At 42.3% G+C, this 19,236-nt stretch overlaps 1 protein-coding gene across 17 annotated transcripts in view; it reads right to left on the bottom strand.

The window, feature by feature from the left end:
* Positions 1-19,236, bottom strand: part of scrib (scribble planar cell polarity protein) — an 88,391-nt gene that overhangs the window by 20,866 nt on the left and 48,289 nt on the right. For all 17 annotated transcript variants that reach the window (XM_080020011.1, XM_080020014.1, XM_080020018.1 and 14 more), the window contains exons 17-27: positions 12,568-12,657; positions 12,238-12,315; positions 11,553-11,870; positions 8,636-8,716; positions 4,990-5,247; positions 3,436-3,546; positions 3,136-3,312; positions 1,742-1,858; positions 1,407-1,595; positions 1,096-1,215; positions 591-647 (exon numbers count right to left, since the gene is read on the bottom strand). In XM_080020011.1, the coding sequence (XP_079876137.1) occupies positions 591-647; positions 1,096-1,215; positions 1,407-1,595; positions 1,742-1,858; positions 3,136-3,312; positions 3,436-3,546; positions 4,990-5,247; positions 8,636-8,716; positions 11,553-11,870; positions 12,238-12,315; positions 12,568-12,657 (1,596 nt within the window). The remainder of the gene's footprint in view (positions 1-590; positions 648-1,095; positions 1,216-1,406; positions 1,596-1,741; positions 1,859-3,135; positions 3,313-3,435; positions 3,547-4,989; positions 5,248-8,635; positions 8,717-11,552; positions 11,871-12,237; positions 12,316-12,567; positions 12,658-19,236) is intronic.

Here is a 19,236-nt window from a genome sequence, read left to right on the forward strand (position 1 = left end):
GTACATTAGAAGGTTTTCTTTTTTATGATTTACTAATAGAAGCAGAGAAAAGCATGCGAGGTCGACAGGAATGCACAGATACTGGCACAGGGCTCATGTACTTATCCTTCCACACTTGGTTTAATGTTTATACATTATTTTGCTTAAACAAAGCAGTGAATAAATCAATTACTGAAAAGAATCAAGACATCATGGTCTTTATATATACTGCTCTTAATATTGTTTTGGTGCCAGGGATCAGCAGGTACCCATCACTGAGTACTCAGTACTTGTAACCTGTACAACTTCCAGTATCAGTGCATCCCTAAAGGAAAAGCGTTGCTTGAATAGTGTGGTCACAGACATCATCAACTGGAGGCACAGGGGAGGAGAAGCTCCATTCACCCACTAACAGACAGCTCTGATCTTCTCTCTTAGCTTGTTTCTTTTGGCTTTGTTTTGAACCACTGTGGACCAAGCTCACGCTCACCACGCCCAGCTGTCCATTCCAAGATCAAACATCAAGCGACCTGACTGTAATAACTCGGAACCTGGGCTCCCCCCAATTTCTTTTTGATTTCTAAACATTCCTATAGACATATTTCTCTCACCACTTTCTCCATTTCCTCTTTCTCCCACTGTGAGGTCTCTCTCACCATCTCAGATTCCTGGGAAAGAAACCATGACGACATTAAGAAGGACCACATCAGATTCTAGATCTTAGTTTATTGAATGTATTCAAAGACTTTCGCCGGTCCACACATAATATACGGTGGAAGCTAGAACACAGGATGACTAAACTAGGACTAGTTAAATCAACCATTTATACTAGTTGAGTTTAGGACAGAATATTATTTTTCTCAATAACTACAGCGACACAAAATGTGTTCAGATGTGTTTTGACGGGAGCGGGAGGTATGACGATATATACCATGAATCTATGGAAATTTTAAGTTAAATTAGGAATCAATTGAAAGCCAAAGATCACGTCTAAAATACATTTACATGGAATGAAATTCTTCTGGCTGCATTACAATGTACACAAAGTGCAGAAATTGATTCCACGATTCATGCATTTCTTCTCATAGGATTGTATGATTATCATCACTGTCCTACCTTCTGTAAGATATCCATCTCCTCTGGGCTGAGGTCTCTGTCTATGGAAGAGATGCTCTCCATGCTGTTCTTGCGGACAATGCCCGTTGCAAATGGGTTGGCAATGATGCCAGGAGATGCCTGGACGCGAAACAAAGACAAGCATTACAAGTCTGTTTATGTTGTAAGGTGATTAATGGTACATCTTTTAAGACAGATGCCAAATTCTTTCAGCCCTATCAGAACCCTTCAGATGACTCACATTAACCAAGCGAAATCCTCTTAAATAAAAAGGAATAATTAGTCACAACATGTCGTCTGGTGCTCCTCACCTCTACACTGGCTGCATTGCACGGGTCGAAGCCATCACACACCAGCATGACCAATGTGTCGCCCACGGCCCGGAGCACGCGCACGGCCTCGGTGTGCGTCATGCCCAGCAGGCTGTGGTTGCTCACCTCCAGGATCCGCATGCCCACCTGGAGACGCCCGTCGCGGGCTGCCGCACCGTTAGAGTTCACCTACAGAGGACACGTTGAGATGATAAATATTAAAAACTTTGGGGATGTAGTTTTGGCCACGCTAATGCTGAACAAGGCGGTATTCCAATTTAAAGCCTCCAGCCTGTGAGAAGGTATGGTTAGGATGGACCAGGCAGCTCTGGTACCTTGGAGATGAAGATGCCCTCATCAGTGGGGTCGAAGGGGTTTCCCGCGTGGCCCTTGGCTCCACCACGGATAGTGATGCCGAGCTTCTCCCCAGGCTGCTTCTGAATAACGATCTCCTGCAAGCGCACACAGCTCATCAGATACTCAATATTACATGTCTCATATATGTATTGTCATAAGGTGATATTTTACGTGTATAATCCATAATTACTGTTAACAACTAAAAAAATGTAGGGCTGTACCCAACTCGAATTTTGTCAGTGAAATCAGATACGGCTGTTCAACGCAAATATTCGACTATTTGGTGGCGGCGGCCGGGGGCACGGAGGAGCGGGGGTTGGGTACATAGACCCGGTATTAAACGGGCTAGATTATTTCAATGTTACCGATACTGTTAACGTTATTGGAGAAAATTTATTTTCCATTTATTTAGGCTATATCACCCATTTCCAACTTGCAATAACAATAAGATATTGACCTAAGAAGCATTTTCTATATTATCAGCAGAGACATCTCTCCTCTCTCTCTCTTCTGCTTCATCGCCAGAATGGATGTATGTGCGAGGGGGGCAGGGCTGGCTCTCACACAGGCATGAGGAGCTGAGGGCGCAGATTAGGCCCCGATCGCCCCCTCTCCATGTGTAATGCGCAGAAAATAAAGCAGCGTTATTTCTGCTCATAATTTGTTTAAATTTTTCTCTCCAAAAAGTAAAAAAAAACAAAACCCATAAGAGTACCGTTAAAGTACCGCATTGATAAGCAGTATCAGTAAGAGTGGTAGTATCGTTCACATCTTAACGATACCCATCTCTACTTGTGTCCCGCTCCTCCATGCCCCGTCGCCGAACATAAAACAACTAAAACACACAGTTTTTAGTTGTGTTTTTGGAGGAACGGAGCACAGCGATCGGGGCGCACAGAGCGCCGTGTTCACACCGTGTCCGGACGCACATGATTCACACATGTAAAAATATATTTATGATTTCCCCTTGTTTATAATTCCTCACTGAAATGTTATCCCTGCTCATTTTATTAAGCTTCTCTGTGTTTTATCCTGTTATTTTAATGCACACTGACCAAAAAAAAAAAAAAAAAAAAACAACTAAAAACTAAAAAAACGACTGCTCGACTGATGATTCAACTCGTCGACTTTCAGGAGGCAGCCCCAAAATTCTATAAATACTATAAATATTCTATTATATATTTCATCTTTAGCATGTATCATCTTGTAAATACATAACTGTTAATAAATCTTTTATTAACAATTGAACATTCACTGTTTCTCCCCAGCGCATTTATGGCATCCTTACACAATGTACCAAGTTCCATTCCCCGGATGCAAAAAGTAGGGCTCTGCTTGGGAAGCATGTGTGTTAGTGGGCAGAGTGCCTCACCTGCATGCCGGGTGGGGAGGGGTCTCTGCGCACCAGCATGCAGATCTCCTGTTTGTTGGCCAGCAGGGCCCGCACTGCCTCCTGGTGGGTGGCGTGCCGCAGGTCGATAGCGTTCACCTCCAGTATTCTGTCCCCGACGCGCAGCCCGCTCTGACATGCCAGGCCGTGAGGAATGACCTGACGGCATGAAAAGCAAACGCAGCCACAGTGAGAGGAATTTTAGTAAGATGCAGAGATGAAAAGATGCTAAGCGCAAGAACAAGATCCATTGCAAGGCGGATGTTTAAAGTCATACTGTACCTTTGAGATGAACACTCCCGGCTCATTGACCCCAAACGGATGACTGGCATGGTCGCTGCCACCCACAATGCTCAGGCCTAGAGGGCCGCCTGACTTTACCAGAGTCACTTCCTGTGGGAGCAGGAAGTAGGACATAGATTTTAAACAAACAAATACAGATTAAAGGATAGATCACCATCGCAATTCATCTATCCAGGCCTTATCAAAATGTTGTTTCCCATCAATTATAAATTCATAGCACAACCTTGCTAAATCTTTACAGTACGACTGAGAAACTTAGCAGTGGCAGCTTCTCACTGTGCTTAGACCGCTGGTTGGCTGCGCCAAAACAGTGTTTTTATTTTGGATGTAGGTTATTTTATTTTACGTCTCCTTATGGAACAAAACAAGTGCGTATGGAACGGTATGGAACAAAACTGTGCATAATGGGGACACTTTCTCCGTGACTCTCTCCCCATCACCTCCTCTCCATGCGTCATGTGCAGAAAATAATCTTAACAAGTCTACATGTCATAACCCGCCCCCACACTTGTTTTTAGTTGTTTTATGTGGCGGAACGGGGCACGGCTCTGTGTTGCTCGCCACCATTCGGGCGCAAGGAGAGCTGTGTTCATGTCCGTGCCAGGACGTGGACGATTCATACATATAAAAATGTATTACAAAAAAAAATATATATATAAACATTTTTAATTTTAAAATAAAAATATATGATTTGCCTTATTTATAATTCCTCATGTATAAAATGTCATCCCTGTGCATTTTGTAAGCTTGTACCTGTTTTATCCTGGTATTATAATGGACACTGACTGAAAAAATAAAAATAAAAATAAAGAAAGAAAATGACTGCTCGACTTGAAGAGTCCCAGACTGACGATGCGACTCGTCGACTTTCCGGGAGCAGCCCTAATTCAAGCACGGTGAGACTGCAGCAGAGTGGTAAGTTTCTCAACAGTAAAAGGGTTCAATGAGGTTGTGCAATGAACTTGAAAATGAAATATAAAGCCTATTTGTTTCTATGAGAGTCTAACAAACACAGTGTAACCTACAACTAGGGAACTCTCATGACGCTGTTGAAAGGCCCAAATATAGTGAATCAACAAGCAGCACGGTTGTTGCATTCTTTTTGGAAAGGAAAGGACAGAGCTGGGATTTTCAATCAACTCTCCACGATACACTACTGGCTTCTAACAGCTACAGTCTTCATACCGTGAACCATCTTCTGTACGGCTGAACAGCGTTTAGGACAAGGGAGCCAAGTGAACGGATGTTAAATTCATTTGGTATTTATATTTTTCTCCTCCTTTTGAAACTCACAATGTCATCAGATAGACTCATTTACATACAGCTAATCAGATCAAGTAATTCAATTATTTGATTTATCCATTCCTTGGATGGATAAATATATAGATAGTTTGCTAGTGAGCAAGTTTGTACCGTCACTCAAAGGTCGGTTTGGGCGAGAACACTCCCTCTCAGAGTGATTCAGCCATTAGGTGTGCACATTAGAAAATGCATGATGAATCCAAACTCACAGAATCAAATATATATTTTTACCTCAATAGGATATTCATCCTCCAATCGGCTCAAGTGGTTCCCTTGTGGAGACAGGCGGTCGTCTGTTGGGTCCTCCTGGTCGGGGGAGTCGGAGGGCTCTGGGGGCGGAGGGGAGTGGGCTCTGGCCCGGGAGAGGCCCGGAGATCCCCCCAGGGAAGCCTGGTCCCGCTCCAACAGGAGGGCGATGGTGGGGGAGGTGCCGGTAAGGAGAGCTACTGCCTGGTCATGTCTGGCCTCTGTCATGTCTACACCATTGATCTGGATTGACAGCAAACCAACCAATCAGGGAAGGGAGTCAGCTCAGCCTGACTCTCGATGCAAAGAGGACAGACAGCTCAGGCTGTCAGCATCTGGGCTGTTGTTTGGTTGTTAGGGATTAAATATGTAGCAGAAGTAGATTTCTTTATATTTTTTATATTTTTCATATGGCGCAGGTGAATATAACATTGGGCAACTCTGCTCTAACAATGTTTCAGCTATGACACACTGCCCTCTAGTGGTCATTGTCCTTGCCTCCACTGCTCTCCAGTTACAGAGCACCCTCTGGAACTCTGATGCCTTTAACATATTTGATCAAAGTGAAGTAAGGCAAAGAGGGAAATTTGCATTTTTCCTCATTCAGGGTGTCTTATGTTCTGCCTCACCAAAAAGCCCATTTTACCAGTGGTGGCTTGAGCCTTGGTGGACCAGCAAATGGTACATAATTGCACTTCTTGCATGAGCCTTTTTTTTTTTTTTTTTTTTTTTTTCCCCTCCTTAAATTCAGTTATTTCCCACATGGAATCTGGAACACTGCTGGATAAAAAATATCCGGCAAAGGCAGTAGGTGGTCGTTCCAACATAGCCTCCTTTATGGAAAAGTTCCATATGGGGTCTGTTCCCACATAGATGACTGTGCCAGATACATTACATAATGCTTGCGTGATAGGTGTCATCACGTGGGACAAGGTAACAGTATTGTTTTTGAGACCGGTCTTTCGCTCCCCGTTTCCCCGCCCCACGGACTTTTCCCTCCGCTGACAGAATGGGGACAGAGCCCCCTGTCCCCAGACACAATAACCCTAAACCCAAACCTGTCCTACATTCTCCACCCGTTGTACTTCTGCCTGTCCGCTCCCTCCCTCCAGCTCCACGCTGTGGTGCAGCCAGTGGGCAAGCCAAGCGCGTGTGTCCCCACATGGTCGCACAGCACTCCAACTGTAAGAGACACGTCTAGTGTCCGAGTGGCATGTTTAAGAAAAAAAAAGAGTAAGATTTAAGAATATAAAGACCTGTCTCCTGAGACTGGACGTGTTTCAGTTCTTCGTCTTTGCAGCCGAGCTCCAAGGTTCAGATCAGACTCAACACTTTGCCCAGTGTTTTGTTCTTATTCCCGAAAACAAATAATTTTAATATTTGTACAAAATAAATATTTGTAAAAAGCCACTATTTGTGCTTTCCTTGGATTCGGCTCCACCCATTCTTTACGGAAATGTTACCGCTTCCATTCTCACATACTTCCATTCACAGACGTTCCGGTAATTTGCCGGAAATTATACTCCTTCGCGAGTGGGGAAATTTACGGTTAAATTGACGCTGATAAGAAACATTGCCGGTAAATTTACGCCTTTTAGTGCAAGTTGGAAAGGGGCTGAAAGTGTAGCTGTCAGTTTAGAATACCAAAGTATAATCTCACACAGTTTTTTTGAACTGTGAACAACTATTTTGCATTAGTGAGTATCAACACCATGGGATGAAGCAGCAAAGTGAGTGCTAATAAAAGAGGGAAGGCAGAACAGAAACCACCACAAGGGGAAAGAGGCAGCGAGGGACAACGAGCAGTGCAAGCTAAGTACAGAAGCTTGAGTCATCTCATACAAACACAGGCATTTGAAAATCCACAGGTTTGAATAAGAACCTTGACTGATTTATTCTATTTATTTCATTGACAAATCCTTGATGAAGTTAAAATCAGCATCTGAACAAATCTGTTCCAATCTTGTCAACATTATTATAGTTTGTAAAAACTTTGTCTGAGTTAAGGTTCAGGTTCACATCAGCAGGAGTCCTTAAAACACTCCTCAGTCCCGGCCCCGACTTAAAAGCACATGTTAACTATCCAAAAGTGACAAACAGAGGTCAGCACTGACCTGACAGTACCCGTCCTGACCACTACTTGATATGCCGCTGCTGTGGCCATTGGCACGGCAACACATGCAGTTACCGTGCCAATAAGCCGACAGGTTCCACCCACCCAACCTCGCCCCAATCACACCAGCCACCCAAGGAGATGCACACTATGCATTAGTGAGCATGCGGAGGAGGGAAGCGCAGGGTGGAGTGACACAAGAGGCGGCGAGGGCTCAATCAATGAAGGGAGAGAGCGATGCAGAGATAGAACCGAAAGCAAAGAGCGGGGACGGCAGACAGGAACGTTCCCCATTCTCCCATCCCAGTGGAAATTGAGGTGTCAACCAATAGCAAAGCAGCTTTGGCTGTGTTGACATGTGAAGGGGCAGGAGAGAGTGGAAAACAGAGCAACTATCAATGTAGCTGTGTCAAATATTTTATATTTATATATATATATATATATATATATATATATATATATATATATATATTTTTTTTTTTACATTTAACACATTCTGCTCTGCCAGAAAATAGAAACAATTCTAGCAGCGTGGTTGTGAGGCAGAAGTACATGATGTAATTATGTGGAGCCATTTCTCTCACTGCCAGTTCGTGGTGTGAGTGATAAAAATGGAAGAGAAGCAAAATAAATGAGTGGGTAGCTGTAAGAATCAGACATGCACAACCCCATCAGCAGTGGCACATCAGCTAAAGCTTTTGCTGTTGCTTATAATATCAACTATTTTTACGCGAAGTGCAAAATATTACAGGTAATAAAATAAGTCTTATGCATATTGAACCTTGTCTCCCTGACTTGATCATACAGATGTATTATCAGATGTATTGATGTTATGTTTATGGATCATTCTGTCAATAAATCTGTTTGTATTTCAGTTCTCTTATACAGCATATTCCTTCATGTTTCACATGGTTCGGATAACTGGGATTCCTGCGTAGTTTGCCTTCTCTGTGCCGATGGCATTTTGTGAGGAGCCTGGTCTGGAGGAAACCCAAGTTAGTCGGGCCCATTGTAAAACTACACTTTGACTCCATCCAAGTTTGATTCTTTAAATTTCAGAGTGTTTCAAAGGCCAAAGATGACTGAGGAAGTCATCTTCCAGCTTTTCCAGAAAAACAACAAAACCTCATCTGCCCTCGATGGAAAGTCAGCCCCCGCAAACCAAGAGTGACAATTGCAACAAGAGCAAAATAATCTTCATATTATTATACGGATCTTAAAGGAAAACTGTCAGAACCTTTTAAACTAAAATTCGGGTTTGTGTTAAAAAAAACCTACTGGAGCGTCCCTTGGTTGGCAGGGTTGGAAGTAAGTGGAAGAACAGAAAAAGGACACTCTGTTCTCCACACAGCAAATACAGACACCGCTGGTAAACGTGAGTGGCAGCACATGGACATCTACTGAGCTGAGGAACATGCAGTATACAGTCACATGTTCTACACACTTTGATCGTGCTCTGAGCGGAGAGCACCAAAGAGTGATTAAACGCAGAGGATGGAGGTGACGGAGGGTACTCACAGTGATCACCCGGTCTCCTACACGCAGTGTGCTGTCTCGGTGGGCTGCACCACCCTCGGCAATACGAGAGATGTAGATTCCCTGCGAACAAGAGAGGAGTTTGTTCAGTTGCAGTATTACACGTTGCTTCAAATAGAACCTCGATAAATTGGCTGTGTGTAAATGAGAGGGCGGGGCGATATATTGTTATAATATTGATCTGGCGATATAAAACTACATATGTAGTTTGTTTCTCAAATATTTCTTGTGACTAAATATCTTATGAAAGCACCAACAGTCATCAAGAAAATATTTTCAATTTATCGATATCCCACTATAATTCCAATTGACCCCATGGATCGAGTAGCCAACTACTATAGTCTCAGCCCACGCTCAGACATGGTTTTGGTTGGGAATCTGGGCCACAGACTCAGCCGTCATGATGAATCCTTCCCGACTCAATGGCGGTCTGTATCAGGGGGTTACCAGACGGTCAGAGGGGGACGTCCAGTGGAGTGCCGAGGGGGCCGCCAAACCAAATATGCTCTCCTTTATTCACACTCAGTGCTGAAAGGAGTTCAGAGAGGTTGCTTCCAAATGAGATATATGAAAAGTATAAGTATAAATATGATACATAAATAAAATAAATATTATATAAATATATACATTTAAATATAATCATCATTGTCGTCTGAGAAGTCCGAACAGTTCCTGAACCTGCGCTCTGTCATGACACGCGGGGCAGTTTGGACGCTCGCCGACCGTGTCAGACCAGACTTGAAAGACACAGAAAATCGCAGATTCTTTCTTTAATCGCTCTCCGTTTTCAGGGATGGAGGTCGCACGCCGGGCTCGGGTTGGGAAGAGCGAGAGTTTGAGTTCAAGTTGGTGTTTGAGGCAGATCCACCGCGTCAGTCTTTGTAGGTAGTGTAAAATGGACTCAAAAACGAACGGAAATAAATCTCAAATGTATCATTGTTATTGTGGAAGATTTAATCGTGAAAATTATAGAGATGGTTTTATCGCCCAGCCCTACCCCAATTCATTTTTGGCATGAAAGCCAGCTTGAAGAATGAATAAAACAGTCACACTACGACTCAAAATTTAAGGCGGAAAGTAACTTTGTTAAGTACAATTTTGAGGTATTAGTACTTCAGTAATTTTACTTTAAGCAGCTATACATATAATTGTACTCCACTACATTTCAAAGCAAAAGTTATATACATAAGTTTATATTCAAATGTATTTGTCCTTTTACCTAGAGATGAATGCATTAAGGATGGAATGCGTGTTCTCACTTTTCCCCCTTTTTACATCAACATTCAATATCTAGTACTTTTATACCTTAACATTGGTAGAATGTTGAATGAATGGCTTTTACTTTAGTACCGCTTTCTCTGGGTATTTACTTTTCCTTAAGAACAGGTAATTAGAATTTGCAGTTCATTTTTCCACTCAAAACTACGGTGGAAAAATAAAATAAAATCTGACTTTGTAAAATGACGACATTCAGCTGATTGATAATAAGCGTGAACGAGCGGGTCCAGCGTGAGGCCAGAAGAGCGAAGGCTGAACTAGCTGAGCGCTCTAAAACATCAGGTCAGACTAAACCTACGGGGACCTAGTCCACTTCCCCACATCAGACAGCATCCAAACAACAAAATACAAAAATAAAACCAAAGTTAAAGATGAGGTAGACTTACACACCCCCCAAAAACCAAAGGTACAAGCGTCCCTTGCTCTTGACTCGGGTCCATAAACTGTGCATGGACCTAAATATACCTCCCACCATAACCCTCCACTCCTGTTCCCTTTCTAATTGTGGTCGTCCGATCGGGTGTCAGGCTCAGTTTTCATATCTCAGTCTCCTTGGCGACTGCTTTAGACACCAGGTTCAGAATAGCTGGCCCTGGTGAGACTCTTGGAACAAAGATGGCGGCCATGAACCCGTTTATAGAACGTCACAAACACAGCAAACCCAGGGACCGGGCACAAATTTAGCCTCTGATCATGAAAATGACAGTATCCCTCCTCAAGAAATGACCTCAAAACAACGGTAGGTTTCGGTTTAATCTTTAATACTCTACCTCTCCTCAACTCTGTAGGGAAGAGCTGGGGGATTCACCATTCTGATATAAATATACAGTATTATTTTATTGTCAAATTCATCAGTATAAATGATGATGACGAAATGACAAATAAATGATCATCCATTATTTGACGTTTATGTGTTTGTTTTCAAATGCGTCAGTGACATTGAACAACAAGACTAGAGCTTCCCCCTGAAAGTCAAGCAGTATAATCATCAGTCGGAAACCCGTCAGCCGACTGAGATTCTTCAAGTCTAGCGGCCTTTTTTTTGTTGTTGTTTTTTTAGTCAGTGTGCATTACAATAACATGATAAACAGATGGAAGCTTACGAAATGCACAAGGAAAACATTTCAATGGGGAATTATAAATAAGGGGAATCATAAAATTGTCCGCCCGATCGCCATGCCCCATTCCTCCAAATAAAAACACTAAAATCACCGGGTGTCATGACATTTCACTGCATATATGTATGACCGTATGTGTATGTATGTGACAAATAATCTCTTGAACTTAAAACATTTTCTGCTCATAACGCATGGAGAGGGGGTGATAGGGAGAGAGTCACTGAGAAAGTGTCCCCATTACGCACGGTTTCATTCCATACACACTTGTTTCGTTCCACAAAGAGACACAAATTACACTACTTACTTCTTAACCTACATCTAAAATAAAAACATATATTCGAATTTAACTGCAAATACGATACGACTGACAAAATTCTGAGTCAGGTACAGCCCTAAACAAGACTAAGCAGTATGTACATGTGGGTGTGGCACGTGTTTTGCAGACGCCTGTTTTGGGTGTTAAGTTTGATTCAGGTTATGTTTGATCGGGTCGTGTTTCTCACCGTGTCACCCGTGCGGTAGGGCGTAGAGCCCCGCCCCCCGGCTATGCTGAAGCCCAGGCCCTTGTCGTTGCGTATGAGGCAGGCGGACAGCCGGTGCCTCGGCGTGCTGGGACCGGCCTCCAGGCTGAAGGGCAGGGCGCCGCTGCGCCGCTCCCGGGGGAAGTAGTCGTCCTCGGGCCGCAGCGGCGTCGTGGTGATGGCGTTCTCCGGCTCCACCATGCGCTCACGCAGCACCGACATGGAGACGGTGGCTCCGGAGCTGCGGAGCGCTTCCACCGCCATGTGGTGCTCCGCCCCATGGAGGTCAACACCGTTTACCTGAGAGGGAGAGAGACGGGACGAGACGAGAATGAAGGTGATAAAAAAATAAAAATAAAAAAATAAAATAAAAAAAGATTAAAATAAGAAATTAGCCACATACATGACATTGCATTGATCAGACGCTTTTATCCAAAGCGACTTACAATTATTCAAACACCGACAGACGCAGCCATCAGGAGCAATTAGGTATTAAGTGTCTTGCTCAAGGACACTACAGCATGCTAGCAGGAGGAGCCTGGGATCCAACCAGCAACGTTTGGATTACTAGACAACCAGCTCTACCTCCTGAGCTACCATCCCCACCATACATACACAGACAACTAAAATCTAGACAGAGGCAGACTCCATACTCTCAGGACTTTACCTCGAGGAGTTTGTCGCCCACTTTGACTCCTGCTCTGGCTGCAGGTCCTTCCTCAGACACCCTGGAGATGAAGATTCCCTGTAGACACCACGAGAGGGAAACACATTTTCACTTGTGTGTCAAGATCAGAGCTTTGTTTAAAACGATCAATTATGGTTCTGCAACAAAGCAACGGCAAAGCTCCCTCGGGTACCACAGGCCGCCGCCGTAGCTGCCGTGCACGTCCCCAAAAATGGAGCTGTGCTTAGGGTGACACAACATGGCAATATCAAAGGGAAACCAGCGGCTGGTCGTTAGGCTACATTCATTTGAACTAGTTCATGTGCATACCTCATCATCCCCCTTGTACGGTGTGGAACCTTTCCCTCCCGCGATGCTGATGCCAAGGCCTCCTGTCTGCCGCTGGATGGACAGAGTGTGCTACAAGATGAGGAGAGAGGGGATCAGCACAGCTAGTGGTGATGTGACACAGCTTAACTCCAGACAGAGAGAGAGAGAGAAGCGCACAGCATCCTAATCTAGTCCAATCGGTCTGTTTTTAGCGTTATTTTTTGATACAAAAATCTGATTGATACTGGTGATTCTCTTTCACAGCTTAGACCTAGAGTAAAATGCTGTGGGTGAACTTTCTCTTTCCTTCGGCCAGCAGGTGGCACCAAACCAAGGAGTTGGCATGTTACTGAGAAGACTAAGCAACACGGGACAGTGTTCACCGTCTCAGGGTCAACATCAATTCAAGTGGAAGTGGGATGGCTGCTCTTGTCGCAAAATTAACATTCTTGACATTTAATTAAAAAATGTTTTAAAGCTATAACAGAGCCGAGCAGATCATTTTTCCATCAACTTCACGACAGCACTTGTATGACATTCACCCCAAGGATGCAGTGTGGAACTGTGCGGCGTTGGAAGTCCTTCGAGTACACTCATACTAAGGCTAACGTCATGCTGACCACATGCACTAGACCGTATGCTCATGGACCCTTTTCACAGAGATGTTACAACAGAGTTAACACAGTAATAGTGGATCTGTTTATCAGTGCACTGGCATAGATAATGTGTGGTTACTTTAACAATAACCTTTATTTGTAAAGCATTTTTCATACACAACATGCAACTCAAGGTGCTTTACATTATTTTAAGACAATCAAATTGTATCAACATTAAATTATTATTAAAAGTAATAGTATTAATTGTTTTTGTTAAACAAGCAAATTGCATTAACAAAAATAAGTAATCAATTCAGTTTTGAGTCATCATTTTAAATCTTGATCATTGATTCATCATCGATCATTGATTTCCAATCATTTCTCTTGAACTATCAATTTCTCCAAGCAATTCTCAAATAATTGTGAAGATAATCCTCACATAGTTGATCTTACTTTACAGTTATAGTCTGTACCGGTGCACTGGTACACTTCCATGGAACAGACCTCCTGTTAACCTGTGTTTAAGCTGCTGTGACACCTCAGTGAAAGGACTCCGTAACGGGATGGGACGTAAACAAGACTATATCACGATAGATGAAATCCGGTTCAACAAGGCATATCACACGGGGCTCAGACAGGTGTGTGTGTGTGTGTGTGTGTGTGTGTGTGTGTGTGTGTGTGTGTGTGTGTGTGTGTGTGTGTGTGTGTGTGTGTGTGTGTGTGTGTGTGTGTGCGTGTGTGTGTGTGTGTGTGTGTGTATGCTGTCTGCGTGCAAGCCATGCATGATGGGAAAGATGGGAGGATGGGGGAGAGTGAAGGACAGACTGAGTAGAAGTGAGAGAAAGAGGGGATGTGGGGAGAGGGCCTGTGGGTCTCTGCAGTGCTGTGCAAAAGCCTTTGGAATCAGATTTACTTTATTGACAAATTCCGAAAGATGGCTTGAATAACTGAATACTATAATTGCGATGCAGAGACAATAAGAACCAGACTAAAACTGCTCCGCCGCTCAAGTACTCGTTTGGAATAAAGAAGCTGATACACAATCGACTGTGATACAAAGTTCATTTTACGATCACCATTCGTTTCAAGTTCACATTATATTGTACACACACACAGTAAAAAAAAATATATAAAAAAATAAATAGAAATTAAAAAGTCAAGAAATAAATAAAACAAACATATTTCATATTATACGTCAAATCATTGTTCGTTATGTGAGAGCTTATCTTTAGTTTATCCGAATAGGGTATAGCTGAGGTGGTTAATAACCTTTTGTCAACAGCGAATCTGCACTGGCAACAGCACGGAGATGTGAATGTAAAAAAAATATATATATGTTTTTAATTGACATACAGAAAGAAAATAGATTAAGTGGATGGATCATATTTTAATCATTACGTTCCAGTGACCATTGACAGTCTGGCTATATCATATTCAGTAAAAGTAACAGATTGGTTGGAACTTTTTCAAGTCCAGGAGATGAGAGCATTGTGGAGGAGTAGGGAGTAGTATCGTTCCATCCCATTATATGTTCATGTCGAAAGAGGAGGTCCATTTGTACTTTTTATTCCCAGAGAATCTGCAATTCTGTACCAAAAAGGAAAAAAAACCAACTGAATAAACAGACGTAAGACTGGTTCCACTCCTCAGCCCAGCTTGAGCGTTGTGTCTGGGGCCACACCCCTGATGAGGAGCAGAAGAGCAGGAGAGGGAGCGAGAAACATGGCAGCGGAGAAAAAGAGAGGGAGCTTTGAGGTGGTAGAACCTGTCGCCAGTGTTGGATTTACAGAGCCAACCTCATGCGCTCTTGCTGAAATGTTGCTCTGTGCCGAGGCAACCAAATTACTTTTATTTTATTTTACTGAAAGTTTTAATATTGATAGTTTTGCAACCATTTCCACATCACAGATCAAATGAAATGTTTAAATTCTGTTCAAGACTGAATTTGTTCCATGAATGTATGTGACAAATAATCTCTTGAACTTGAAATATTTCTGTAACGCATGTGAGATAGGACGCTGAAAATTGGTAACAATTCTCATTATATATTTATTATATTGTGTGACTATATCGTTCTAGAATCGCATCATGAGCCTGCTCATCAATATGGGATTGTATTGAAATCTAATGGAATAGTGGGTTCCCTCCTAATTATTCTTAAAATCATATTGTGAAAATGTGTAATTGTTTTAAATATAATTAGCGGTGAACCTCTAAAGATGATGTCAAACGTTGAACTGATTCAATACTTTTTCAGCAGATACCCTGATGAAGTGCCTTCTCATCGCTCACAACAAAACATATATGAGGTGCAGCCTGACTCACAAAAGGCCTTAGTTCCCACGGGTTGGGATTCAAATCTTAATTCATGTTGACTGTCTGACTGTCTTTTAATTTTTACATTGTTTTTTTTTTAATCTGTAAGATTGACACGCCTACACAACGTCAATTTCAAGCGTTCCCAGGATGCTTCAGGGCCAGATAAACATTGTATTAAATTATGATTCACAGACGACTCCAAAGACGGATAAAAACACCAAAATACCGTCTCCAGGTTCTACCACACACACAGCGTCCCAAATGGATCATGGTGAGTTCTTCCCTGGTGATTGGCTTGGATTAATTAAGGATTTTCTGTGGGTCGGTCCCATCCCCTGAGCGAGCGACACAGAGAGCGAGAGGGAGAGAGAGAGAGAGTGTGGATGGGAAAGAGAATAGGTACAGACCTCTTCCTCCTCAATTCGAGCAGGTTCAATCAGCAGATTATTGACTTGATCAAATGACACCCCCTGTTAGGAACCAGCAAGAAGCATGCGGATTAGTCAGGCCAAAATAAAAATCACATAAAATGCACGCGCGCACACGCACATACACACACACTCCCTGGAATCAAACGCTTCAACACAACCAAGCAGCCCACCCTCTGTCTCAGGGTGGAAAGCCCCAGAGTCCACACGCACTCATTCCCCAGCCACCAGAAGCATAAAGGCAGAGGTGGAAAATCAGACCCAGGAGCTGAGCTAACCCAGAGCGCTGCAGAGAGAGATGAGATGAGATAAGAGCAGGAAACCCCCCAGAGGAAGCAGAGTAGAGCCGAGCCACAGACCCGAGCCCCACTTAAAAGAGCCGCCCTGCTCATCATTATGACTCACTAAATAATATCTACCGTCTTACGATGACCACAACAGGAACACGGAAGGGACGACAACATTTTTTTTTTTTTTTTTTTAAATAAGTATATGCTCAACAAAAATGCCAGAATTTTCATGTTTCCTGATGTGGAAGTATTTATAATATATTGAATGTTCCATGTCAGACGCAGAACTCGGAAATACTGCCTTCCAGTTTTCTGCTCCTCATTAACGTACCAACCTGCAGAGGACTTTGAAATTAAACGTCTTATCCCATCTAATGTGTGTGTCTATGTATGCTCACTCACTCTCTAATTGGATTATGTTTGTACTTTTATATATGTTCTGTTCTCAGGTCTCTCTCTTTCAATAAAGATTTCAATCAATACAATAATGATACTGTAGGTAGGATTTTGCACAATATGGAGGTGTATAATATACATGATATCTGCCTATGCAATCAAAAAGATGATTACATTGAATTATATGGTAATGCACTGAACCAAAACTCATTTTCCAATCAGTCACCCAAATACTCCCAAAACCCATATTGTGAGAAACGTTGGGTCGTTATTTAAGTCTTATTTATTCACAATGCACTACCGCTGAAAGGCGCTAAACCATAATATCTATTTAGCACGGAGAGCTACCACATTGATCTCACAACAAAACAGTAAACTGGGTAATCTTGGTGGTATTCTCTGCTGAGATGTCATGTCGTACAGCAGCTGCCTACAGACAGACTTCAAGCTCATCAGCCCGTCTGGATCCCAACATTCCCACTCTGCCAGTAAACATTCTGGTTGATCTGAAGGCAGTCACACAGGCAAGCGCACACGTTCACAACAGCACTAATCTCAGTCATCAGGATTGGGTAACAGATGGGGTACTGTGGCTCCTGGTCCTCCGTAATTGAAGATGTTTTCAGACATTTTATTGCTTTGTCGGCTCTAAGCGTTCTCCCTTTACAGCTCGTCTTTCCATGTGATTTAAGTAGGAAAACATCACAGAATTACGAAGGACCAGGGAACCTGCGATTGTCTTTAAAAATTCAAAGTTAGCAGAGAGAAAAAAAAGAAGATTATTTCTCAATTAGATTTGCTGATTGTTGGTGATCAATAGTGCGTCAGTTTGAATGAACATAAACATCACGATAGAGAGAGGATGTCACTCGCTCAACACACACAAGATATTACAACGGAGAGTTGAATGAAAAGTTCATTAAATAAAAATCAGGAGTCAGCAAATGGTTTGGCAGGAAGCAGAGTGCTGCGATGGATGTGGATGGAAAGATCAGCTGGGCTACAGCCAGGACGTGAGCACCGGTTTCACATCGTCAGCGGACATAGCTCCATTTGACTCACATTTCTAACAATTTAAAATAACGTTTTAATACAACTACTCTGATACTCTGGGTTTGTGAAGTAAAATGTCAGCTGTGATGAACGAGCATCTGTACGTTGTTGTCTTATGAGAAGAGAGTGGAGAGATGGTCAATGTTGGTTCATGATTTATAGCAAAACAAACTTCCGGGATTTGACACATTTCAGAATTTAATCCAAGTGTCAGGGTGTGCCGGCTGTATTCACCAGGGAGATAAAAAGTACTTTAGACACAGAAATAAAATATATTTTAAATATATCTTTTAAATAGATTTATATTAAAGGGATACTCCAGTTATGCATACTAAACTGTGTTAGCACAATGCGAGGCTGCAGAGGAGATCAACTAGCTCCTTTCAAATTAGGGAAATTCCCCTTCCAGCGTCTCAAAAGCTGAGTTATTTCAGCGATACACCTTGCATCTTGATAAGTAAAAAAAAAAAAAAAACACAAAGAACAAGATCTTAATTATTGTAATTGAAGCGACATTTAGGACCACCATAAACTATCTTAAGCTACTACTCTACAATAAAATGCTAATTTGCTCTCAGAAACCAGAGCATCCCTTGAAGTGAGCGTCAAAGGAGGTGAGTAGTTTCAACATGTCGACTTCTGAAATGCGTAGTAAAAAACAAAAACAGAAACCCCGTCAGCGCCCGACGCCATCTACAGGACGAGCAGAGATGTTCGATGGCAAAACCCTGCATGCGCCTGCATACACGACTCAAGCTCTAGCAGTCCAATCCAAACTGAATGCAAGTTGCAAGGAGGTGGTGGTGGGGGAGAGGCTTCTATGCATGTCCAGGTACTGCATAGAGGCAACCAGCAAGCCACTGCTAACGTCGACGTAACAAGCACACGTGAATGTTTCCCCAGTAAAGTGACTGATGCACCCTTCACATATTTGGCAGTTGGAAAAATAAAATGTTAAAGTGACAAAGTGACAGCAGATTTGTGGTAGAGTTTTGCACTGAATGCAAGGTCCAGGGACCCTCACTTTGCAATATCAACTAAATAACTCCATATCAACATCCTTATTGTTCTTAATGAAGGTTTTGCTGAAGACGACTGGTGTATTTGTAAATTGTAAATATCAGTGCAAAATAAAATTACCAACAAAATCTGACTGAATTATTGATGACATTTAGACATAAACACATTATGATTTTAACAGCTCTGTGTGATATTGACCAATTTGTTATCACCATAATCAGACGGAATTTCTACATAACACTGATACAAGATACTTGATTAATAAAAGATCTTAAGAACCAACTCTTCAGCCATTTAAAGTTTATATCATAATTTGCCAATATTTCATTCTCATCATTTCATTCTCATATTGTGAGAAATTACAGATGATCTGATTTTCTTTTCTGAATTGATAAGACGACCAATAATTTCTCACACTATCAGGCCTAAAAAGGGAAAAAAATCCTATATCCTATAACGATTACTTCACAACACTAATAAACGATAAAGGATTAAAATGGAATTACCTTTAGGACGATATATTGATGTTGTGAGACTAGATATCTTCTGGGATTGTGGTTGTCTTAA

The sequence above is a fragment of the Zeus faber genome, assembly GCF_960531495.2.
Source record: "Zeus faber genome assembly, chromosome: 19".
NCBI classification, from domain to species: Eukaryota; Metazoa; Chordata; class Actinopteri; order Zeiformes; family Zeidae; genus Zeus; species Zeus faber.